Source organism: Chiloscyllium plagiosum, unplaced genomic scaffold (assembly GCF_037043375.1).
Source record: "Chiloscyllium plagiosum isolate Xiang-an unplaced genomic scaffold, Cpla_swu_hap1 HiC_scaffold_27, whole genome shotgun sequence".
NCBI classification, from domain to species: Eukaryota; Metazoa; Chordata; class Chondrichthyes; order Orectolobiformes; family Hemiscylliidae; genus Chiloscyllium; species Chiloscyllium plagiosum.
In genome coordinates, this window is record NW_028270165.1 from 90,123,202 (window position 1) to 90,148,027 (window position 24,826).

The 24,826-nt window shown below is 47.5% G+C and overlaps 5 protein-coding genes across 6 annotated transcripts in view; 3 read left to right on the top strand and 2 right to left on the bottom strand.

Moving 5' to 3' along the window:
- Positions 1-19,680, top strand: part of LOC148144971 (uncharacterized) — a 43,237-nt gene extending 23,557 nt beyond the window's left edge. The window contains 2 exon segments of the mRNA XM_087975649.1: positions 8,457-8,465; positions 18,814-19,680. Of these exon segments, the coding sequence (XP_087831775.1) occupies positions 8,457-8,465; positions 18,814-19,665 (861 nt within the window). The 3' untranslated portion in view covers positions 19,666-19,680.
- LOC148144968 (uncharacterized) overlaps positions 1-24,826 on the top strand; it is a 293,614-nt gene that overhangs the window by 102,579 nt on the left and 166,209 nt on the right. The gene's annotated exons all lie outside the window — the stretch shown is intronic.
- The window catches only part of LOC148144970 (uncharacterized), a 219,692-nt gene that overhangs the window by 83,384 nt on the left and 111,482 nt on the right, over positions 1-24,826 (bottom strand). The window lies entirely within an intron of this gene.
- Positions 2,624-24,826, bottom strand: part of LOC148144973 (uncharacterized) — an 84,656-nt gene continuing 62,453 nt past the window's right edge. Inside the window, exons 1-2 of one of the 2 annotated variants that reach the window (XM_087975630.1) lie at positions 9,063-9,205; positions 2,624-4,237 (exon numbers count right to left, since the gene is read on the bottom strand). In XM_087975630.1, coding sequence (XP_087831756.1) covers positions 3,209-3,871 — 663 coding nt within the window. In that variant the 5' untranslated portion in view covers positions 3,872-4,237; positions 9,063-9,205 and the 3' untranslated portion in view covers positions 2,624-3,208. Of the gene's footprint in view, positions 4,238-9,062; positions 9,206-24,826 lie in introns of those variants that run through there. The other variant, XM_087975631.1, reaches the window with a different exon arrangement.
- LOC148144974 (uncharacterized) overlaps positions 22,146-24,826 on the top strand; it is a 271,778-nt gene continuing 269,097 nt past the window's right edge. Inside the window, exons 1-2 of the mRNA XM_087975743.1 lie at positions 22,146-22,186; positions 24,191-24,520. Coding sequence (XP_087831869.1) covers positions 22,146-22,186; positions 24,191-24,520 — 371 coding nt within the window. The remainder of the gene's footprint in view (positions 22,187-24,190; positions 24,521-24,826) is intronic.

Genomic DNA, 24,826 nt, shown 5'->3' on the forward strand with positions numbered 1-24,826 from the left:
TAACGGAACGGCGTCATATCGAAAGGGGGCAATCTGCATTTTAAAGGGACGTGGACATTTTAACGGGTATTTCTGCAAATAAAGAGGTTTAAATGGACAAGATTACATTTCAAAGGGATGTGGGCACATTCAAAGGGATATCTTCACATGTAAAGTGACGCAGTTATATCTAAATGAACCTACATTTCGAAGAGACGTTGCCCTATTTATAAGTAGAGACAATAGGTGTGAATTCTGTCTGTGTCCCAATGTTGAGTCAGACTGACATTTTTGAAACTTTATTGCTGGAACAGCACAGCAGGTCAGGCAGCATCCAGGGAACAGGAGATTCGACGTTTCGGGCACAGGCCCTTCTTCAGGAATGAGCAGAGAGTGTTCAGCAGGAGAAGATAAAAGGTAGGGAGGAGGGACTTGGAGGAGGTTCGTTGGAAATGTGATAGGTGGAAAGAGGTCAAGGTGAGGGTGATAGGTCGGAGTAGGATGGAGGCGGAGAGGTCAAGAAGAAGACTGCAGGTCAGGAAGGCGGTGCCGGGCTGGAGGGATTCGGCTGAGACAAGGGGGGGGGAGGGAGGAACTGGTGAAGTCCAAGTTCATCCCCTGTGGTTGGAGGGTTCCCAGTCGGCATTTAAATTACATTCTTGAGAAGGTAATTTATAGATTCGGGTGGAGGTTAGGGAGAATTGGCCGTGCTAAGTTACCCACAGTGACCAGGGATGTACAGGTTAGGGTGGATTGGCCATGGGAAATACGGAGTAAGGGGTTGGGTACGGGTGGGATACTGTTCAGAGGGACAAGTGAAATAGATGGGCTGAATGGCCTGCTTCCACATTGTCGGAATTTGATGACCCTCCTCACAAAGGAGCATTTTATCTGCATCTATCCTGTCAAGCCCCGTTCAGAATTCTACTGGTTTCAATAGAGGTATACAGCACAGAAACAGATACTTCGGTCCAATTCGTCCATGCCGACCAGGATTCCAAACTAAACCAGTCCCACTTGCCCACATTTGTCCCATTTCCCTCTCAACCTTTCTATTCATATACCCATCCGAATGCTGTTTCAACGTTGTCACTGTACCTGCATCTACCACATCCTCAGTAAGTTCATTCCACATGCAAATCACCCTCTTTCAAAATGTTGACCCTCCGGTTCCTTTTAAATCTCTCTCCTTACATTTTAAAAAAATGCCCCCCCAGGTTTTGAGTTCCCCGACGCTAAGCAAGAGCCATTTGCTATTCAGCTTACCTCCACTCCTCATGATTTTATCAATCTCAATGAGGTCACCCCCCCCAACCTCCTGTGCTCCAGTGAATAAAGTCCCAGCCTCTCCTTATCACTCAAACCCTTCCAGTCCTTACAATATTCTGGTAAGTCTTTACCGAACCCTCTCTGATTGTAATTGGAAGAATACTGGGCCATCAGAACTGTACTCAGTACTCTGAAAGTGGCCTCACCATCAGCTTGTACAACCTCAACATGATGTCCCAACCCCTATACTTAATGGTGTGAACAATGAATGCTATGCTGCTAAATGCCTTCTTAACTGCCCTGTCTACCTGTGATGCAACTTCCAACGAACTATGTACCTGAACACCACTCCCCCCCCATGCCTGTCTGTTCTATAACATGACCCAGGGCCCTACCATTATCTGTACAAGTCCTGCCCTTCCTTGTTTTAGCAAAATGCAACCCCTTGCTTGTATTAATACCTCTCACACACATGCTCCCCCTCAGACACACACACACACACGTTTTCCCCCCCCCCAATACTCTCTCAGGCTTATACTCCATCACACTCACACTTTACCAGGCATGTACACACTCTCACACACAAACTCACATGCACGCGCACACAATTCTTTGGGGTGAATTTGTATTGGCAGAATTATATTTGCAGATACATTCAATTTTGCTCAAAAAGCACACAATTTCCAGGCAGTCAATCCATGTAATATTTTATGAATTCCTCCTTGGAAATAGAACCAGTCTGATTCAAGATTGGAATATTGACAGACTCAAATCTCACACCTTTAATGCATTGTCTGAGCTGAGATGATATCTTTTTTTTATAAAACCTTAAGTCATCTCAAGAATGTGACTTAAAAGAATGTAACTGTTCTGGCAGTTACACATTAATGAACCAAAACCCGCACCCATTCTAAGAGATGAAAGACTTCACAGCAATCTCGGCTTGTTCAATATATTCTATCAGTTGCATGTCACTGATCTTTTGATATACGTTCTGTGTCTAACGATGCTGCTCCACAGCTACCCGATGAAGGAGCAGCACTCAAAGCTAGTGCTTCCAAATAAACCTGTTGGACAGTAACCTGGTATTGTATGATTTTTTTTAACTTTATCAACCCAGTCTAATACCGACATCTCCACATCGTTTCTAGTGAACACAGCCCACACCTCCTGGTGCTGCCAGTAAACTTTACAATGCTAATGAAACAACGCAGTACCTGAAAGATTTACAATTTCTAACGATACCAGCTACTCATTCACTGCTCCATCTGTTACACGAAATTGGAAACTCTGCAGGAGGTTGAAAGAGAGGAGCAGCTGTAAACAAACAATCTCTTGGAGCTCAAAGCTTTCAATGAGAGTCTGAGCCCGGCGGTAAGTTCAGGTAACCTTTATTGTGACCCGACTCTGTAACAGCTTCAGATGGCCCCCCTGCAAAAAGGCATAGACAAAGTACAGCTTTTTAAACAGCTCAAGAGCAAAGCCCATACACACCCCACTGTCTTTACTATTGGGCAGCACCAGGTTGTAATTGGATCCTTGGCACAGCCGTAACCCGGAGGAAGTATTGCCTCACTCAGCAATTTCAACCCATTCCCTCTCTCCTAGTTAGTTTCTCCCCGCTCATTTGCCAGTGGGGGGAGGGCAGTGTAGAGTCAACCACACTGCTGTGGGTCTGGGGTCACGTGTAGGCCAGACCGGGTAAAGGATGCAGCTGGAACGACTGAGTGAATCCTTTCCCACAACGGCGGTTCCCTTCCCTAACAAGGGAGAGGGGGAAGCAGATGGGGGCTTTCTCCCCCGTACCACCCTCTCCCTGAAACGGTCTCATCGTTAGATTCTGAACTCCACATTTCTGACCGAATACCAATTCTGCCATCTGTCGTGGCGGGATTCGAACCCGGGAGTCCCCAGAACCGGGTTGATATCCAATCGATATTGGCACTCGGCCGTCACTCCTTCAATCCCCCTGTGATGGCACGTGAACTCGCTGGTGCTTGCGCAGGTGGGAGGAGCGGGTGAAGCGTTTCCAGCACCAAGAGCAGGTGAACGGCCTCTCCCCCGTGTGGATCCGCTGGTGCCTTAGCAGGGTGGAGACCTGGGTAAAGGCCTTCCCACACTCAGGGCAGCTGAAGGGCTTCTCCCCTGTGTGGACACGCTGGTGGGTCTGGAGGTTGGAGTAATTGCTGAAGGCCTTCCCGCACTCGGGGCAGCTGAAGGGCCTCTCCCCTGAGTGAACCCGTTGGTGCCTCAGCAGGTCGGAGGAATAGTTGAAGCCCTTCCCACACTCAGAGCAGCTGAACGGTCTCTCCCCCGTGTGGATTCGCCGGTGGGCCAACAGGGCAGAGAAAAACATGAAGGCCTTCCCACAATCTGGGCAGCTGAAGGGCCTTTCCCCCGTGTGGTCCCGCTGGTGGGCCAGCAGGTGGGAGGAATGTCTGAAGGCTTTCCCACAGACAGGGCAGGGGAATGGCCTCTCCCCGGTGTGACTGCGCCGATGAGTCTCCAGAGCAGACGGGAAATGAAAGCCTTTCCCACAGTCACCACACTTCCATCGTTTCTCCACGGGGCGGGATTCCTCAGGTTTCTCCATGGCCGAAGCTTCAGCTGCACATAAACGCATTTCCAGCCCCTCCCTGCTGTGAATTCCTCTTCCCAGGCCGTATAACTGTTTCAGGCTCCACACTCAGTGCGCTGCAACAGTGGGGTCTCTCATCTAGTCCCACTGATGCTGAAAACATACTCAGACAGGACCAAAAAGCTTTGATCCCTCTCACAGAAATCACAGTCGAAAATCGTTGCGGTCCTGGTGGACTGAGTGACTGTCAGACATCGATGTTGAAGTGAGGACCGCAAATGCTGGAGAGTCAGTCACAATATGTGGCACTGGAAAAGCATGGGGATGTCAGACAGCATCCGAGGAGCAGGAGGGTCAGGAAGCCCTTCATCTGTTGATTGAGAAACTTCCGCCATCAGATCTTCAAATACGCTGTAAAAAGAGATTACAAAAGTCATCACTGTCAGTGCAGGGTAGAAATTCAGAACAAGCAATTCTACTTTCTGTGGAATATTCTTTTATTATTCCACACAATTGAATGCACCATCCCACTCTCTCCCCCACTAATCTGTTCTCACTCAGCTCTAACTAATTCTCCTGAAGGTGCTGATTCAGGATCTTACAGGGGCAGAAAAGCAAAAATGTCAAGACTGACATCTCAGAACAAGAGGGCATAGGTTTAGGGTGAGAAAGAAACAAGAGATCTGAGGGGCAACCTTTTCACACAGAGGGTAGTACATGTATTGAATGAGCTGCAGGAGGAAGTGGTGGAGGCTGGTCCAATTGCAACATTTAAAAGCCATCTGAATGGGTATATGAATGGGAAGAGTTTGGAGGGATATGGGCGAGGTGCTGGCAGATGGGACGAGATTGGGATGGGATATCTGGTCGGCATGGACGAGTTGGACCGAAGGGTCTGTTTCCATGCTGTATATCTCTATGACTAGTTGGACTTAAGGGTCTGTTTCTGTGCTGTCTGACTCTGGAACCGTTCTGTACTGGTCTTAAACCATGTTCTTGCCTTCCCCCACAAACATCCACTTCTTTGTTGTTCAAAAATCAGATGAACTCAGCCTTGAATATATTCAATGATCCCCTAACTGCAGGAAGACATCCCCACTTCTGAACTCAATTCCTCTTGCTAATATACCACTTGCCTTGCAGATTGTTTGCTGCACATGTCTGACAACTGGCAGCGACTGATGTAGAAGGACGCTGAGGCTCCTTTGTCCATCCACACATCATTCCTGATGAAGGGCTCGTGCCCAAAAAGCCAACTGTCCTGCTCCTCAGATGCTGCCTCACCTACCGTGCTCTTCCAGTCCCACACTTATTGACTCTGATCTCCAGCATCTGCAGTTCTCACTTTCTCCACATCCAATTACATCTTCATTTAAACAATGCACTTCCTTTCTACTTTTTCCCCACAGCAAAGGCTATAACTTCATATTGTGGTACTGCATTTGCCATGTGTTTGCCAGTTGTGGTCTTCTCTATATCGGGAAAAGCGAGCGCAAACTTGGGGAATGGTTCACTGAGCATCATATCCGGGTCCACAGAGCCGACCAGAGTTCCCAGTCACCACCCATTTCAATTCCCCTTCCCACCCCCTTTCTGACATTACCATCTTTGGCCTCCTCTACTGCCACATTGAATCAAACCGCAAATTGGAGGGACAACACCTCTCCTTAATAGGGAAGGAAGTAAGCAATAAATAATAGATCCCTACAGAGTGCTCAGGAACAAAGGGACCTTACTGTCCAAGTTCAGAGTTCCCCGAAGGTATCAGTACAGGTAAAACGGGGAATGAGGAAGGCATAGATTTGTACTTTTTCACACAGAGGGTGGTGCGTGCGTGCAATGAGCTGCGAGAGGAAGTGGTGGAGGCTGGCACAAATACAACTTTTAAAAGGCACCTGGATGGTACGTGAATGGGTAGGGTTTAGAGGGATATGGGCCAAGTGCTGGTAAATAGGATAGATTAATTTCAGATATCTAGTCAGCATGGACGAGATGGACTGTTTCAGTGCTGTACAACTCTATGGCCATCCACTTCATTTTGAAATGTTTGCACTACCACTTGGAACATCCTGTTAGGGTTCAGAGAGTGCCAGGTCCTGACATCTCCTTCCTCATGTCTCCTATGTATTTTAAATCAATAATACCATTTGTATGTTCCTGGGTTCGTACTTTAAACACACAGACACATACAATATAATCAGAGTTTCTACTCGGTACAGACAGTGATGATTTGTTTCAACTTTGCTAACAGGGTATCAGAAGGGGAGGATCTGCAGACAGAAATCTTGGAAGAAATTCCAATACAAGATCTGACAGGGTCACTCAATATCATTGGGGGTTGAATCTGGAAAGAGAAATCCATTCGACCTGCTTCAAAGGAGGAACTACCAGTGAACTGAGCTTTAACTGGTTACACAGAATGAGTGTATGTGTCCCAGTGAGCTGACAATGGGAAGGAGCTTTAACCAGTTACACAGACAGAGAGGGGCTGGGGCATTTATTTTACCCCTGGAGCATCAGAGCCTGAGGGGTGACCGTAGAGAGGTTTATAAAATCATGAGTGGCATAGTTAGGGCAAATAGCCTAGGTCTTTTCCCCCCAGGGTGGTGGAGTCGAAAACTCGAGGCATAGGTTTAAGGTGAGGAGGGAAAGATTTGAAAGGGACCTAAGGGACAACTTTTCATGCAGAGGGTTGTGCAGGTATGGAATGAACTGCGAGAGGAAGTGGTGGAGGAGGGTACAATTGCAATGTTTAAGAGGCATTTGGTTGGGTATATGAATAGGAAGGGTTTGGAGGGATATGGCCTGGGTGCTGCCAGGGGGGGATTAGATTGGGTTGGAATATCTGCTCGGCATGGATGGGTTGGACCGAAGGGTCTGTTTCCGTGCTGAACACCTTTATGACTCTATGACGAACGCTCGGGGCGTGGCTCCTTCATCAGGTGATTGTGGAGTATAAAATCATAAGGCAGAGAATGGATGGAAAAACATTACAGTGCACTGAAATGATATACTGAAAAACCCTGGATTGTTAAGTCTTTCATTTTTTAGTATGAGCTGCTCATATCATTCAATTGAAAATAGCGGAATTTCCTGAAAGACATCTTCTTGAGATAACAAGGTTTTGGAACAAAATGTGACATCTCAGCTCTGACAATGCATTAAAAGTGTGAAGTCAGAGTCTGTCTGCATCACAATCTTGAGTCAGACTGGTTCTATTTCCAAAGTGGAATTTACAAAATATTACATGGATTGAACAGCCTGCAGATTTTATTTTTTTCAAAAAATGCACAATGTCTCTGCAAATAAAATTCTGCAAATACAAATTCACCCCCATGGATGTATGTGTGTGAAAGTCTATTTTGTGCTGTATATCCCTATGTCTACTTGATAACAGATGCTTTATTTCTGTTGGTGTAAATATTGTTGTAAATCATAGCTGGGTATGAATAGTTAGATGTTAAGGAGAGAGAGTGCCTCAAGAGGGGCACTATAAGAATCCTGGGAGAGCCCTATTTCTGGTTTACTTCCTCATGAACAAACATTAAGCACGAGCAATTATTTATTTCTAATTTTATTCTGTTTCTCTTGTTTGATTCCCAGCTAGGACTACACTCTGTGTCTGGATGGTTGACAGGCTGAGAGATGGTGGCTCGAGTCTTGAATAACTGAATGTTTTATTGTTCCAGAAGGTGTGGGGGTGGGGGTCAAGGCTTCAGCAGAAATCTAGCAGAGCAGAGAACAGACCAATATCTTACTCGGTGGGAAACTGAAATTCGAGCTGATCGTGGCTGATATATCCATTGGCTCAGATCTTCCTCCTTGCATTATCCCAACTACCCTTAATTCCCTGACCATGAAAACCCATCCAAATGTGTCTTGAATATACTTAATGAAGATGCCTCTCTACTGCTTCCTTGGGCAGAGAATTCCATAGATTGACTACTCTCCAGGAAAAGCAGTTCCTCATCGGTCCTAAATGGCACGGTGGCACAGTGAGTAGCACTGCTGCCTCACAGTGCCAGAGACCCATGTTCAATTCCTGCCTCGGGCAACTGTCTGTGTGGGTTTCCTCCGGGTGCTCTGGTTTCCTCCCACAGTCCAAAGATGTGTGGGTTAGGTGAATTGGCCATGCTAAATTGCCTGTAGTGTCAGGTTAAGGGGTAAATGTAGGGGAGTAGATCTGGGTGGGTTGCTCTTCAGAGGGTTGGGGAGGTCTTATTGTGGTGAAGGGCCTGTTCCCACACTAAGTAATCTAATATAATCTAAAATCTACTCCCCTCAACTTGAGGCCTGGCCTCATCCACCAGCAGAAATGACTGGATAGGATAGGTGTAAAAACAATGATTGCAGATGCTGGAAACCAGATTCTGGGATTAGTGGTGCTGGAAGAGCACAGCAGCTCAGGCAGCATCCAAGGAGCAGTGAAATCGACATTTCGGGCAAAAGCCCTTCATCAGGAATAAAGGCAGAGAGCCTTAAACGTGGAGAGATAAACTACAGGAGAGTGGGGGTGGGGAGAAAGTTACATAGAGTACAATAGGTGAGTGGGGGAGGGGATGAAGGTGATCGGTCAGGGAGGAGAGGGTGGAGTGGATAGGTGGAAAAGGAGATAGGCAGGTAGGACAAGTCCGGACAAGTCATGGGGACAGTGCTGAGTTGGAAGTTTGGAACTAGGATAAGGTGGGGGAAGGGGAAATGAGGAAACTATTGAAGTCCACATTGATGCCTGGGCTGAGTTCGTTTGATTTTTGAACAACAAAGTGTGGATATTTATGTTGTGTGGTTGAGGTGGTTTTTTTGAGTGCTTTGTGTGTTGGATGCAGGTACAGTAACCACGTTTAAAATGGAATGCAAGACAATGGTTTTAAGACCACAACAGAACAGTTACGGTCAGACAGCACAGAAACGGACCCTTCAGTCCAACTATTCCATGCTGACTATGTTCTCAAACTGAACTAGTGCCACTTGCCAGTGTTTGGCCCATATCCCTCCGCACCGTGCCTATTCAGGTACTTATCCAAATGTCTGTTAAACGTTGCATATGTACGTGCATCCACCACTACCTCTTGACATTCATTCCATTCATGAACCACTCTCTGTTCATGAAAACCTTTTCCAGAATCGGTCCACGCCGTGCATTCATTTACAGCAACCGAAAGGAAAGGGAAGTCAAAGATTGAATCCAAGAATGAAAAAAAAGGAAAAGGAGTTGGGAAGAGAGGGCCGTACTCACAGATGGTTGACAGAGTAGGGAGGTTACAGTCTGGAACAAACTCACTCTTCATTCACAGACAGAGCAGCAGCAGCTTCCGAAGCTCGTGTTGCAACTTCTGCATTCAGACAATAGGAAGGCTCTGATTGGCAGGAGGACCAGTCACCTTCCGGTCCTCCAAGGCTTCCGATTGGCCCACCTGAAGAAAGTCGCGACGCGCGCTTTGCGTGAAGTGACGAGCATGCGCAGTTTCATCCTTGTACCGGTGAGCACGCGCAGTCTGCTCTCTGGCGATGCTGCTGTTACTGACAGAATTTAAGTGTCTGAATGCCAAGAGAAGTTAAAAAGGGGAGAGCCACCCTTTCTTCCCCCTGTGATATTTACCTTTCCTACACGCCCCATGACTTTATACATCGAAATAAGGTCACCCGACAACTTGTGGTCGTCAATAGGGCGACCAGAACTGTACTCAGTACTCTCCACGTGGTCTCCCCAATATCCTGTACAACCACAACGTGATGTCCCAACTCCTACACTGAACGGGGTGAACAATGAAGGAAAGTGTGCTAAACGCCTCCTTCACAACCCTGTCTACCAATGATGCAACTGCCAAAGAACTATGTCCCCGATTTGGAGATGCCCGTGTTGGACTGGGGTGTACGAAGTTAAAATTCACACCACACCAGGTGATACTCCAACAGGCTCATTTGCAAGCATTAGCTTTTGGAGCGCTGCTCCTTCATCAGATGGTTGTGTCTCATGATCCTGTTCCACAAACATCCCATGAAGGAGCAGTGCTCCAAAAGCTCGTGCTTCCAAATAAACGACTTGGACGATGACCTGGTTTTGAGAGATTTTTAACTTTATGAACCTGAACCCCTCCACGCCACCCCACCCTCATGAATCTGTTCTGCAAGACGATGCAGGACCCTACCATTAATGGTACAAGTCCTGCCCTTCCTTGTTTTAGCAAAATGCAATCCCTTGCCTTTATCTCTTGCTCTCTCAGACACACACACACCCTAACACTCTCACCATCACACAGGCTTATAGTCTATCTCACACACATTTCATTAGCATGCATGCGCAAACTCGCATACGCACGCATATACACTCCTGCAGATACAGTCACACATAAGTCAATGGAGTGAACTTCCATTTGCAGAATTATATTTGCAGATATATTCAATTTTGTTCAAACATCATACAAACTGCAGACAGTCAATCCATGTAATATTTATAACTTTGGTTAGTAGAACCAGTCTGATTCAAGATTGGGAAACAGACACTTTTGTGCAGTCTCTGAGCGGCGATGTCACCTATTTTTATAAAACCTTAAATCATCTCAAGAAGGTGAATTAAAAGTAGTTCGGGGGATTACGTATTAATGAATTGAAACGTGCAACCCATACTAAAAGATGAAAGATTAATCTGCAATTTAGATTTGTTTAATATGTCCCATCTGTTGCATGACACTCTGATTATTTGCTATAAATTCTGTGTCTTATGACCCTGCTCCACAGCTACCTGAGGAAGCGCTCTGAAAGCTCATGCTTACAAATAAACCTGTTGGACTATTAGCTGGTGTTGTGTGATTTTTAACTTTATCCACCCCAGTCCAACACCGGCACCTCCACATCGTTTGCAGTGGATACTGCCCACACTTCCCAGTGCTGCCAGGAAACTGTACAATGCCGATGACATGTTGTAGTACCTGCACTCTTGAAAAATTTACAATTTCTAACAATGCCGGCTACTCATTCACTGCTGCAACCAATACACAACATTGGAAACATAGAACAGGAGGCTGTAAGAAATGGGCACAGCAGGACAGGCAACATCAGAGAAGCAGGAAAATCAATGTTGCCCGAAAAATGTCGATTTTCCTGCTCCTTGGATGCTGCCTGACCTGCTGTGCTTTGCCAGCACCACTCTAATCTTGACTCTAATCTCCAGCATCAGCAGTTCTCACTTTCACCTGTAAGAAATGAGCAGTTTAAAAACAAAAAACAGTTGCAGTTCAAAGCTCTCAACGAGAGTCTGAGATCGGCGTGAAGTTCAGGTAATCTTTATGGCGACCCAACTTCGTTACAGCTTCAGAATCTCTCTGCAGAAAGGCGTAGAAAAAGTAGAAATTTTTTAAAAACACCTCAAGGCCAAAAAGCACACACCCCCTCCAACCCCTCACTTGCTTCATTATTGGTCACTACCCAGTTGACCCTTTGTAATTGGATCCTTGGTACAGCCTTAACCCGGAGAAAGTATTGCCTCACTCAGCAATTTCAACCCGTATCCTGTATCCAAGTAAGTTGGATGGGCAGTGTAGAGTCAACCAGACTGCTGTGGGTCTGGAGTCACGTGTAGACCAGACCGGGTAAAGGATGCAGCTGGGACGACGTGTGAATCCACTCCCACAACGACAGTTTCCTTCCCTAAAAAGGAACTGAGTGAATGAGATGGGGGATATCTTCCACCCCAACCCCACCAACATTTTTTCACCGTTAGATTCTGAACTCCAGATTTCTGACCAAATTCCAATTCCACCATCTGTCGCAGTGGGAATTGAACCCGGGATCCCTGGAACTGGGTCGATAGTCCAGACGATAATGGCACTCGGCCATCATTCCTTCAATCACCCTGCAACAGCACGTGAACTCGCTGGTGGCTCCGCAGGTAGGAGGAGCGGGTGAAGACTGTCCCGCACTCGGGGCAGTTGAAGGGCCTCTCCTCCGTGTGGACCCCATTGGTGGGTCACCAGGGCAGAGGTGTGGGTAAAGACCTTCCCACATTCGGGACGGCTGAATTGCCTCTCCCATCTGTGGATCCGCCAGTGCCTCAGCAGGTTGGAGGCCTGGGTAAAGGCCTTCCTGCACGCGGGGCAGGGGAATGGCCTCTCCCCCTTGTGGACCCGCTGGTGAGTCAGCAAGTTGGGGGAAATCACTGAAGGCCTTCCCGCACTTGGGACAGCTGGAGAGACTCTCCCCCGTTTGGACCGGCCGGTAGGTCAGCAGGGTATATCTTATATAACTTTTACATGACTTGCCAGCTCTTTTACTCAATCCATCCAATGATGGAACGCGTGTTGTATGCTGCCTTGACCACTCTATTGACATGCATTGCCACCTTCAGCGAACAATAGACCTGAACACCCAGATCTCTCTGTACATCAATTTCCCCCAGGACCTTTCCATTTACTGTATAGCTCGCTCTTGAATTGCATCTTCCAAAATGCATCACCTCGCATTTGTCTGGATTGAACTCCATCTGCCATTTCTCTTCCCAACTCTCCGATCTATATTCTGCTGTATCGTCTGACAGTCCCCTTCACTATCTGATATTCCATCAATCTGAATGCCCATCTGCAAACTTGCTAATGAGGCACCCGATACCTTCACCTTACAACCTCCTGTGCTCCAGTGAAAAAAGTCCCAGCCGACCCACCAATAGGTGTGAATTCTGTCTGGGTCCCAATGTCGAGTCAGCCTGACATTTTTGATAGAAAAGCTCTGCATTTAAATTACGTTCTTGAGAAAGTTACTGAAAACAGGTTTTGGGATTAACATACCAAAGAACAGAACCCCATTCTAAAAGATGGAAGTTTTCATCTAAATTGTTTAATGTATCTCATCTCCATGAACTGGACTCTGTTGGCTATAAATAGTCTAATCATGATCTTATTCTCCACAACCACCTGAAGCAGCAGCAGCAGCACTTCAGAGCGCAAATCCCACCTCGGGCAACTGACAGTGTGGAGTTTGCACATTCTCCCAGTGTCTGCGTGGGTTTCCTCCCACTGTCCAAAGATGTGCAGGTTAGGTGAAGTGGCCACGCTAATTTGCCTGTAGTGTTAGGTGAAGGGGTAAATGTTGGGGAATGGGTTTATAAAATCATGAAGAGAGAGATGAGGTGAACGACGGGTGTCCTTCCCCTCAGGTTGGGGTTTCAAGATTAGGGAGCAAATTTTGATGGTGACAGGAGAAAGAGATTTTAAAAAGACTTGAAGGGCACAATTTTTTTTATACAGAGTGGTTCACATGCGGACTAAATGTCTAGAGGAAGTGGAGGATGCAGGTACAGTAACGACATCTAAAAGACATTTGGATAAGTTCATGAATAGGAAAGGTTTGGAGGGATATGGGCCAAAACACTGGCAGGTGGGACTGGTTTAGTTTGAGAACATGGACTAGTTGGACTGAAGGGTCTGTTCTGTGCTGCATGGCTCTGTAACTTGGTCCAATACTAGTCTTAAAACCATTTTCTTGCCTTCCCCATAAACATTCACATAAAAATCAGATGAACTCAGCCACCGTGCCGCCCACTCAGCCTAGTGGGCGGCACGGTGGCACAGTGGTTAGCACTGCTGCCTCACAGCGCCAGAGACCCGGGTTCAATTCCCACCTCAGGCGACTGACTGTGTGGAGTTTGCACGTTCTCCCCGTGTCTGCGTTGGTTTCCTCCGGGTGCTCCGGTTTCCTCCCACAGTCCAAAGATGTGCAGGGCCAGGTGAATTGGCTATGCTAAATTGCCCGTAGTGTTGGGTAAATGTAGGGATATGGGTGGGTTTCGCTTCGGCGGGTCGGTGTGAACTTGCGGCCAGTGACGGGTGTCTGCCCCGGGCCGCGCGGCGCCATTTTCCTAACGGCCGCCCTCCCGCCGCTTCCTCGCTCGAGCGACTTCTCCTCCCAACCACCTTCGCCCCCGCGAGACGTCTGCACGGGGAAGTGGGCGGGGCCGGGGTGGACGGGGCGGGGCCGGGGAGCCTCACCGTCACCAAGCAACAGTCACCTCGCGCTACAACTGCTCATTCACAAAAACAAACTCTCCTGTCTCTTGAGAACGATAGAAAGGGACAAGGTGAGTAAATGTACCAACAATCAAAACTGGATTCTGAAGGTCACAAAACTTGAAACTAAAAACGATGTTTCTGAATGGTGTCCATTGTAACAAAATTGACTGCACACATTGAAGAGAATAATTATGATCTGAGACTCCTTGCAGAGGCATAGCTTCAGGATGACAAGGATTGGATCCTGAATATCGAGGTAGGAGTCAAATGGGAAGCTCGGTGAAGGTAGAGGCTTGACGCTGCTCATCAAAGTACTAATCACAGGTGTCAGCTTGGATTCAGGTCCTGATTTCTCTGTCCTCTGGGATGTCCCTGTTCTCACAGAGTAAGATATTGGTCTATTCTCTGCTCTGCTGGATTTCTGCTGAAGCCTTGACCCCACACCCCTACACCTTCTGGTACAATAAAACATTCAATTATTCAAGACCCAAGCCACAATCTCCCAGCCTGTCAACCATCCCCAGACACAGAGAGTAGTCCTAGCTGGGAATCAAACAAGAAAAACAGAACAAAATTAGAAATAAATAAATGCTCATGCTTAATGTTTGTTCATGGGGAAGTAAACCAGAAATAGGGCTCTCCCACGATTCTTATAGTGCCGCTCTTGAGGCATTTTCTCACCCTAACATCTAACTATTCATACCCAGCTAAGGTTTATAACAATATTTACACCAGCAGAATTAAAGCATCTGTTGTCGAGTAGACATCGGGATATACAGCATGAAATAGACTTTTCTCTGTCTGAAGAAGGGCCTGTGCCCGAAACGTCGAATCTCCTGTTCCCTGGATGCTGCCTGACCTGCTGTGCTGTTCCAGCAATAAAGTTTCAACTTTTCTCTGTCTCACTCACACACATACACATCCATGGGGGTGAATTTGTATTTGCAGATACATTCTATTTTTCTCAAAAAATGCACAATATACAGGCAGTCAATCCATGTAATATTTTGTAAATTCCACGTTGGAAATAGAACCAGTCTGATTGGGATACAGACAGATTCTGACTTCACACCTTTAATGCGTTGTCAGAGCTGAGATGTCACCTTTTGTTATAAAACCTTGAGTTATTTCAAGAAGATGTCTTTCAGGAAATTCCGCGATTTACAAATGAATGATACAAGCAGCCCATACTAAAAGATGAAAGACTTAACAATCCAGGGTTTTTCAATATATCATTTCAGTGCACTGTAATGTTTTTCCATCCATTCTGTGCCTTATGATTTTATTCTCCACAATCACGTGATGAAGGAGCCATGCTCCGAGTGCTAGTCATAGAGATGTACAGCATGGAAACAAACCTTTCATCCAACCCACCCATGCCGACCAGATATCCCAACCCAATCTAATCCCCCCTGGCAGCACCCAGCCCATATCCCTCCAAACCCTTCCTATTCATATACCCAACCAAACGCCTCTTAAACATTGCAATTGTACCCACCACTTCCTCTGGCAGTTCATTCTATACCTGCACAACCCTCTGCATGGAAAGTTGTCCCTTAGGCCCCTTTTAAATCTTTCTCTTCTCACCTTAAACCTATGCCTTCTAGTTTTTGACTCCCCCACCCTGGGGGGAAAAGACTTAGGCTATTTGCCCTGTCTATGCCCCTCACGATTTTATAAACCTCTCTAAGGTCACCCCTCAGGCACTGATGCTCCAGGGGTAAAATAAATGCCCCAGCCCCTCTCAGTCTGTGTAACTGGTTAAAGCTCCTTCCCATTGTCAGTTCACTGGGACACATACACTCATTCTGTGTAACCAGATAAAGCTCCGTTCACTGGTGTGTTCCTCTCTGAGTGCTTCTCTGCTCACATTGATGTCCAGTTCCTTTTGAAGCAGGTCGAATTTCTGTTTCCAGATTCAACCCCCCCCCCAATGATATTGAGTGACCCTGTCAGATCTTGTTTTGGAATTTCTTCCAAGATTTCTGTCTGCAGATCTGATACCCTGTTAGCAAAGTTGAAACAAGTCATCACTGTCTGTACCGAATAGAAATTCTGATTATATTGTATGTGTCTGTGTGTTTAAAGTACTAACCCAGTAACATGCAAACGGTACTATTGATTTAAAATATACAGGAGACGTGAGGAGGGAGGTGTCAGGTCCTGGCACACTCTGAACCCGAAGAGGGTGTTCCAAAACATTTCAAAATGAGGTGGATGGCCATAGAGCTGTACAGCACAGAAACAGTCCATCTCGTCCATGCTGAATAGGTATCCGAAATTAATCTATCCAATTTACCAGCACTTGCCCATATTCCTCTAAACTCTGCCTATTCACATATCCATCCAGCTGCCTTTTAAAAATTGTATTTGTGCCAACTTCCACCACTTCCTCTAGCAGCTCATTGCACACACGCACTACCCTCTGTGTGAAAAAGTACAAATCTATGCCTTCCTCATCCCCCGTTTTACTTGTACCGATACCTTCGGGGATCTCTGAACTTGGACAGCAAGGACCCTTTGTTCCACTGCACTCTGTAGGGATCTACTATTTATTGCTTACTTCCTTCCCTTATTAAATTTCCCAAACTGCCTGCAGATTAAATTCCATAGTTCTGCCCCATTTACTAGCTGATCGATATCAGAGTGTAGCCGGAGACCATCCTCCTCCCTATGAACAATACCACCTTTCCAGCATTTACTCCTGGACAGAGGGGGCAGCACTGTCTCCAGCTCAGCAGTGTGTTTGTTAGCTAATCAGCATGTTCAACTATATTAATTAAAAGTACCTCACGCTAGCTATACAATAAACCATGATGTTAGTTCCCATTATCTCTTTAGTTGCGCCCTTATAGTTTTTCCTACATTCTACTTAATGGTATTCTAATATCACGGTTAGAGATTTAATGTCAGCTTTTGGAACAATGGTCTTGCATTCCAGACCCTACTTAATATTTTCCTCATGTCATGATTAGATATTTATTATCAATAGTCTCAAGCAGGCTGACTCTACTAATTATTAATTAGATATTTAATGTCATGTCCCAAATATTTATTGTCCCAATCCTGTCAATCATATTTAGCAGGTGAGGCTAACTTTACTGACTGTTATCTCATCTTGCCATAGTGACCTTTCAGCCTCAACCTTACTCTGGTAATTCGTGTAAGAGCTTTCCACTATCCTTTGCAACAAACCGGCAGTGGTCTCCATGCTCTAACCCTTCCCATGCTTTCATGCTCTTTATTTTCCATACTATCTAAAAATAGGCTCAGAGTTGTAGAGCACAGAAACAAACCCTTCGGTCCACACCGACCAGACGTCCTAAATTAATCTAGTGACCCATTTCCCAGCATTTGCCCCCTATCCCTCTGAATCTTTCCTATTCATATCCGCATCCAGATGCATTTTAAATAATGTAATTGTACCAGCCTCCACCACTTCCTCTGGCAGCTCATTCCATATACATACCATCCTCTGTGCGAAAAGATTGCCCCTTAGGACCCTCAGAAATCTTTCCCCTCTCACCCTAAATCTATGCCCTCCAGTTCTGGTCTCGGCGTCTTGCCCCCACAACAAGGGGAAAAAACATACAAAAATTGAGCAGCCAGACAAAATGCAAAAGGAATAAAATACCGAGCCATAGGGGGGAAAAATTGTGGCTCTATCTTTTTTCCCCTGTTGGCATTTGGACACTTAAAATCTGTCAGTAATACCAACATCCCCGTAGAGCATACTGCGCATGTTTATCGGTGTCAGCAACGCAGTGCGCATGCTGGCCAGTGTCAGCAAAACACTGGGCATGCTCATCGCTGAACGCAAACAAGGCGCGAGACCTTCTTTTGATTGACCAATAGGCAGCATTGGAGGACTGGAAGGAGACTGGTCCTCCTGCCAATCAGAGCCAGTCCATTGTCTGAATGCGGAAGTTGGACCATGAACTTCTCAAGCTGCGACTCCTGATCCTCTCTCTCCGAGTAAAGATTGAGCTTTACCCAGACTGCAGATTCCTTCCTGTGTCCCAGATATGTGAGTACGGCACTCTCTTATCTCGCTCCCTTTTCCATCTTTTTTCATTCTGTGATTCAATTGTTGACTTTCAGCAACTGAAAGGAAAGAGAGTGAATTCGGCAGGTACAGACTCCGGAAACATTGATCCAAGTCTGTATCTCAATTGGCAAAATAGTTCGGCAGGAGGCATCAGATGGTGGAGAAGTCGACGTATCGGGTGTAATCCTTCTTCAGGGCTGGGGCTGGGTGCAGAAGCTGCAGATAAAAGGGGGTGGTGGTGAAGTAGGGATAGGTCGAGACAGTTAGAGGGTACCACCTGGTTGGTCAATGGGTGGAATGAGTCTGGTTGGTGGCAGGGAGGAGTCAAGTCTTGGCATTTTTTTTGCTTTTTCGTCCCTGTAAGATCCTGATGAGGAGAATTAGAGCGGAGTGAGAACAGAGGGGGGGGGAGAGAGTGGGATGGTGCTTTCAATTTTGTGGAATAATAAAAGAAAAGAATATTCTGCAAAAAGTAGAATTGCTTGTTCAGAATTTCTACCCTGCACTGGCAGTGATGAGCTTTGTAATCTATTCTGACAGAGTTTTTGAAGATTTGAAGAGGAAAATTTCAAAATCAACAGATGAAGGGCTTATGCCCGAAATATTGACCCTCCTGCTCCTCGGATGCTGCCTGACCTGCTGTGCTTTTCCAGTGCCACATTTTTCAACTAACTCTCCAGCATCTCCGGTCCTCACTTTGATGTCAATGTCTGACGGTCACTCAATCCACTGGGGCCAGCAAACATTTTAGACCGTGATTTCTGTGAGAGGGATCAAAGCTTTTTGGTTCCTGTTTGAGTATATTTTCAGCATCAGGTGAGACTGAAACCGTGATACGGCCTGGAAAAGGCATTTCACGGCAGGGAGGGCTCTACACGTGTTTGTGTGCAGCTGAAGCTGTGGCCATGGAGAGACCTGAGGAATCCCGCCCTGTGGAGAAACCGTGGAAGTGTGGCAACTGTGGGAAAGGCTTCCGTTTCCCGTCTGCCCTGGAGACTCATCGGCGCAGTCACACCGGGGAGAGGCCATTCCCCTGCACCGACTGCGGGAAGGCCTTCAGACATTCCTCCCACCTGCTGGCCCACCAGCAGGACCACACTGGGGAAAGGCCTTTCTGCTGTCCCGAGTGCGGGAAGGCCTTCGTGTTTTTCTCGGCCCTGTTGGCCCACCAGCGGGTCCACACAGGAGAGAGGCCGTTCAGCTGCCCTGAGTGTGGGAAGGCCTTCAGGTATTCCTCCACCCTGCTGAGCCACCGGCGTGTCCACACGGGGGAAAAGCCCTTCAGCTGCCCCGAGTGTGGGAAGGCCTTCAGCGATTCCTCCACTCTGCGGAGTCACCGGCGTGTCCACACAGGGCAGAGGCCGTTCAGCTGCCCTGAGTGCGGGAAGGCCTTTAGCCACATCTCCTCCCTGATGAGGCACCAGCAGATCCACACAGGGGAGAGGCCCTTCACCTGCCCCGAGTGCGGGAAGGCCTTTACCCAGGCCACCACCCTGCTGACCCACCAGCATGTCCACACGGGGGAGAGGCCATTCACCTGCTCTCAGTGCGGGAAGGGCTTTACCTGCTCCTCCAACCTGCGGAGCCACCAGCGGGTCCACACGGGGGAGAGGCCCTTCAGCTGCCCCGAGTGTGGGAAGGCTTTCAGCACATCCTCCACCCTGCTGAGGCACCAGCGGATACACACAGGGGAGAGGCCGTTCACCTGCTCTCAGTGCGGGAAGGGCTTCACCTGCTCCTCCCACCTGCGGAAGCACCAGCGAGTTCACGTGCCATCGCAGGGAGATTGAAGGAGTGACGGCCAAGGGCCATTATCGATTGGACTATCAACCCGGTTCCGGGGACTCCCGGGTTCGAATCCTGCCACGACAGATGGCAGAATTGGTATTCGGTCAGAAATGTGGAGTTCGGAATCTAACGATGAGACCGTTTCAGGGAGGGGGTTGGGGGTGGGGGGGAGAAAGCCCCCATTTCTCTCCCTTGTTAGGGAAGGGAACCGCCGTTGTGGGAAAGGATTCACTCAGTCGTTCCAGCTGCACCCTTTACCCGGTCTGGCCTACACGTGACTCCAGACCCACAGCAGTCAGGTTGACTCTACACTGCCCTCCCCCCACTGGCAAATGAGCAGGGAGAAACTTAGTTGGAGACAGGGTAAGGGTTGAAATTGCTGAGTGAGGCAATACTTCCTCCGGGTGACGGCTGTACCAAGGATCCGATTACAAAGGGACAACTTGGTGCTGGCCAATAGTAAAGACAGTGAGGGGGGTGGGACAGGGGGAGGTGTGGTGTGTGCACTTTCACCTTGAGATGTTCAAAAAGCAACTACTTTTTCTCTGCCTTTTTGCTGGGGGGGATCTGAAGTTGCAACAAAGTTTGGGTTGCAATAAAGGTTACCTGAACTTAACACCGGGCTCAGACTCTCATTGAAAGCTTTGAGCTCCAAGAGCAGTTTTAAAGCTGCTCATTTCTTTCCACCTCCTGCACTAAGTTTAGAACATAGAACATAGAAGAATCCAGCGCAGAACAGGCCCTCGATGTTGCGCTGACCTGTGAACTATTCTCAGCTTGTCCCCCTACACTATCCGAAAAACAACCATGCACTTATCTAAGGAATGTTTAAATCTCCCCAATGTGGCTGAGTTGACTACTTTAGCAGGGAGGGCATTCACATCCTTCCCACTCTCTGCAAAAAGAACTTGCCTCTGACATCTGTCTTTAATCTATCACCCCTCAATTTGTAGTTATGCCCTCTCGTACAAGCTGACGTTGCCATCCTTGGAAAGAGTCTTTCACTGTCTACCATATCTAATCCTCTGATCATCTTGTATGTCTCTTTCAAATCCCCCCTTAAGCCTTCTTCTTTCCATTGAGAAAAGACATAAGTCTATCAGCCTTTCCTCATAAGACCTTCCCCTCCCCCTTTATTCTATTTCATTTAGCAAATAGAATAAAGACTGCTTCGGTCCTCTCTTTGCTCTTCTTAACTCTCTCTTTCAATCCTTCCTCGATGATCTGTAATTCTCTATCACCTCATGTGTACCATATTGCCTCATCAATACATAAGCCTCATGGAACAGCATCATAAGACACAGAACTTATATCAAAAGATCAGTGTCATGCAACTGATAGAATATATTGAACAAACTTAGATAGTCTTCATCTCTTAGAATGGGTGCGGGCTTTGGTTCATTAATATGTAACAATGTTCTTGAGATGACTTAAGGTTTTATTTAAAAAAAAAGACATCTCCGCTCAGACAATGCATTAAAGGTGAGATTTGTGTCTGTCAGTATTCCAATCTTGAATCAGACTGGTTCTGTTTCCAAAGTCAGAATTTGTAAAATATTACATGCATTGACTGCCTGCAGATTGTGTGCTTTTTGAACAAAATTGAATGTATCTGCAAATATAATTCTGCCAATACAATTTCACCCCATAGAATAGTGTGTGTGCATGAGAGAATGAGAGTGTGTGCACGGGAGACTGCTGAGCCAGGTGAGGGCCCATGGTGTTCGACGTGAGCAACTGGTATGGATTGAGGATTGGCTGTCTGACAAGGCAGAGAGTTGGGATAAAAGTTTCTTTTTTGGAATGGCAGCCGGTGACAAGCAGTGTCCTGCAGGGTTCAGTGTTGGGGCCGCAGCTGTTCACATTATATATTAATGATCTGGATGAAGGGACTGGGGGCATTCTAGCGAAGTTTGCCGATTATATAAAGTTAGGTGGACAGGCAGGTAGTACTGAGGAATTGGGAGGCTGCAGAAGGATCTAGCCAGTTTGGAGGAGTGGTCAAGGAAATGGATGATGGAATTTAATGTGAGCAAATGCGAGGTCTTGCACTTTGGAAAAAAGAATAGAAGCATGGACTACTTTCTAAACAGTAAGAAAATTCGTAAAGCCAAAGTACAGAGGGATCTGGGAGTGCTAGTTGAGGATTCTCTCAAGGTAAACATGCAGGTTGAGTCCGTGATTAAGAAAGCGAATGCAATGTTGTCAATTATCTCAAGAGGGTTGGAACATAAAAGCACTGTTGTGCTACTGAGACTTTATAAAGCTCTGGTTAGGCCCCATTTGGAGTACTGTGTCCAGTTTTGGTCCCCACACCTCAGGAAGGACATCCTGGCACTGGAGCGTGTCCAGCGGAGAGTCACACAGATGATCCCTGGACTGGTAGGTCTAACATATGAGGAACGGCTGAGGATCCTGGGATTGTATTCATTGGAGTTTAGAAGATTAAGGGGAGATCTAATAGAAACTTACAAGATAATACATGGCTTGGAGAGGGAGGACGCTAGAAATTGTTTCCATTGGGCGAGGAGACTAGGACCCGTGGACACAGCCTTAGAATTAGAGGGGGTAAATTCAGAACAGAAATGCGGAAACATTTCTTCAGCCAGAGAGTGGTGGGCCTGTGGAATTCATTGCTACAGAGTGCAGGGAGGCTGGGACACTAAATGTCTTCAAGGCAGAAATTGATAAATTCTTGATGTCACAAGGAATTAAGAGCTACGGGGAGAATGCGGGTAAGTGGAGTTGAAATGCCCATCAGCCATGATTGAATGGTGGAGTGGACTCGATGGGCCGAATGGCGTTACTTACGCTCCTATGTGTTATGGTCTCATGGACAGACATGGGGGGGGGGCGGGGGGTGTTTAGATACATAGTTCCTTGGAAGTTTCATCACTGCTCGACAGGGTGGTTAAGATGGCATTTCGCAACATTGCCTTCATTGTTCACCCCATTGAGTATAGGGGTTGGGACATCATGTTGAGGTTGTACAGGATGTTGGTGAGGTCACTTTCACAGTACTGAGTACAGTTCTGGTGGCCCTGTAATAGGAAGAATACTATTAGAGAGGGTTTGATAAAGATTTACCAGGATGTTGTCAGGACTGGAGGGTTTGAGTTATAAAGAGAGGCTGGGACTTTATTCACTGGAGCACAGGAAGTTGTTGGGGGGGGGGGGGGGGTTGACCTCATTGAGATTGATTAAATTATGAGGAGTGGGAGGTAAGGTGAATAGCAAATGGCTCTTGCTTAGCGTAGGGGAACTCAAAACTAGGGGGCTTTTTTTTAATGTGAGGAGAGAGATTTAAAAGGAACTGGAGGGGCAACATTTTGAAAGAGTGATTTGCATGTGGAATGAACTTACTGAGGATGTGGTAGTTGCCGGTACATTTACAACATTGAAACAGCATTTGGATGGGTAGATGAATAGAAAGGTTTAGAGGGATATGGGCCAAATGTAGGCAAATGGGACTGGTTTAGTTTGGAATCCTGGTCGGCATGGACGAATTGGACCGAAGTATCTGTTTCTGTGCTGTATACCTCTATTGAAACCAGTAGAATTCTGATGGCAGCTTGACAGGATAGATGCAGATAAAATGCTCCTTTATGGGGAGGGTCATAGAATTCCGACAATGTGGAAGCAGGCCATTCAGCCCATCTATATCACTCTGGCCCTCTGAACAGTATCCCACCCATACCCAACTCCTTACTCCGTGTTTCCCATGGCCAATCCACCCTAACCTGTACATCCCTGGTCACTATGGGTAACTTAGCACGGCCAATCCTCCCTAACCTACACCCGAATCTATAAATTACCTTCTCAAGAATGTAATTTAAATGCAGAGCTTTTCTAAGAAAAATGTCAGTCTTGACTTAACATTGGGACACAGACAGAATTCACACCTATTGTCTCTACTTATAAATAGGGCAACGTCTCTTCGAAATGTAGGTTCATTTAGATATAACTGCGTCACTTTACATGTGAAGATATCCCTTTGAATGTGCCCACATCCCTTTGAAATGTAATCTTGTCCATTTAAACCTCTTTATTTGCAGAAATACCCGTTAAAATGTCCACGTTCCTTTAAAATGCAGATTGCCCCCTTTCGATATGACGCCGTTCCGTTAGATGTGGGAATATCTGTTTAAATTGAGCCGTGAGCTTTCCCAATGTAGACAGGGCTCCTGGAAACGTGGCAGTGTCCCCCCTGCAGCTGCAGAGCGAGACAGGAGAGTTTGTTTTTGTGAATGAGCAGTTGTAGCGCGAGGTGGCTGTTGCTTGGTGACGGTGAGGCTCCCCCGGCCCGGCCCGGCCCCGTCCATCCCCGGCCCGGCCCGGCCCCGCCCATCCCCGGCCCGGCCCCGCCCATCCCCGGCCCGGCCCCGCCCATCCCCGGCCCGGCCCCGCCCATCCCCGGCCCGGCCCCGCCCATCCCCCGGCCCGGCCCTGCCCATCCCCCGGCCCGGCCCCGCCCACCCCCCGGCCCGGCCCCGCCCATCACCCGGCCCCGCCCATCCCCCCGTGCAGACGTCTCGCGGGGCCGAAGGCGGTTGGGAGGAGAAGCTCGAGCGAGGAAGCGGCGGGAGGGCGGCCGTTAGGAAAATGGCGCCGCGCGGCCCGGGGCAGACACCCGTCACTGGCCGCCGCCGCCGCCTTCCTGGCGCAGCTGCTGTGTCACGGCCACACCGGCCGGCTGTACAGCAGCCAGGAGCCGGTGAGCATTCTGGAGGCGGATGGGGTTAAGGGCCTGCTTGGGAACTCGTCGGCCGCCGGGGTGGTGGAGTTCTACTGGTCGTGGGGCGGCCCCTGTGTCAACTATGGGGCCACCTGGAAGGTACTGGGCCCGGGACGTGAAAGGTGAGGCAGGTTGTGGGGGGGGGACGGAGGGGAAGGAATGTGGGGCCTGTCCTGTCATAGTGACATTTTACACTCACTTTCCATCGGCTTTTACTGGCGCTTGTGCTGTTTGCCCCTCACTGTGTGTTTAATCCTTGTGCTGTTTCCCCCTCACTGTGTGTTTAATCCTTGTGCTGTTTGTCCCCTCACTCTGTGTTTAATCCTTGTGCTGTTTACCCCCTCACTGTGTGTTTAATCCTTGTGCTGTTTGCCCCCTCACTGTGTGTTTAATCCTTGTGCTATTTGCCCCTCACTGTGTGTTTAATC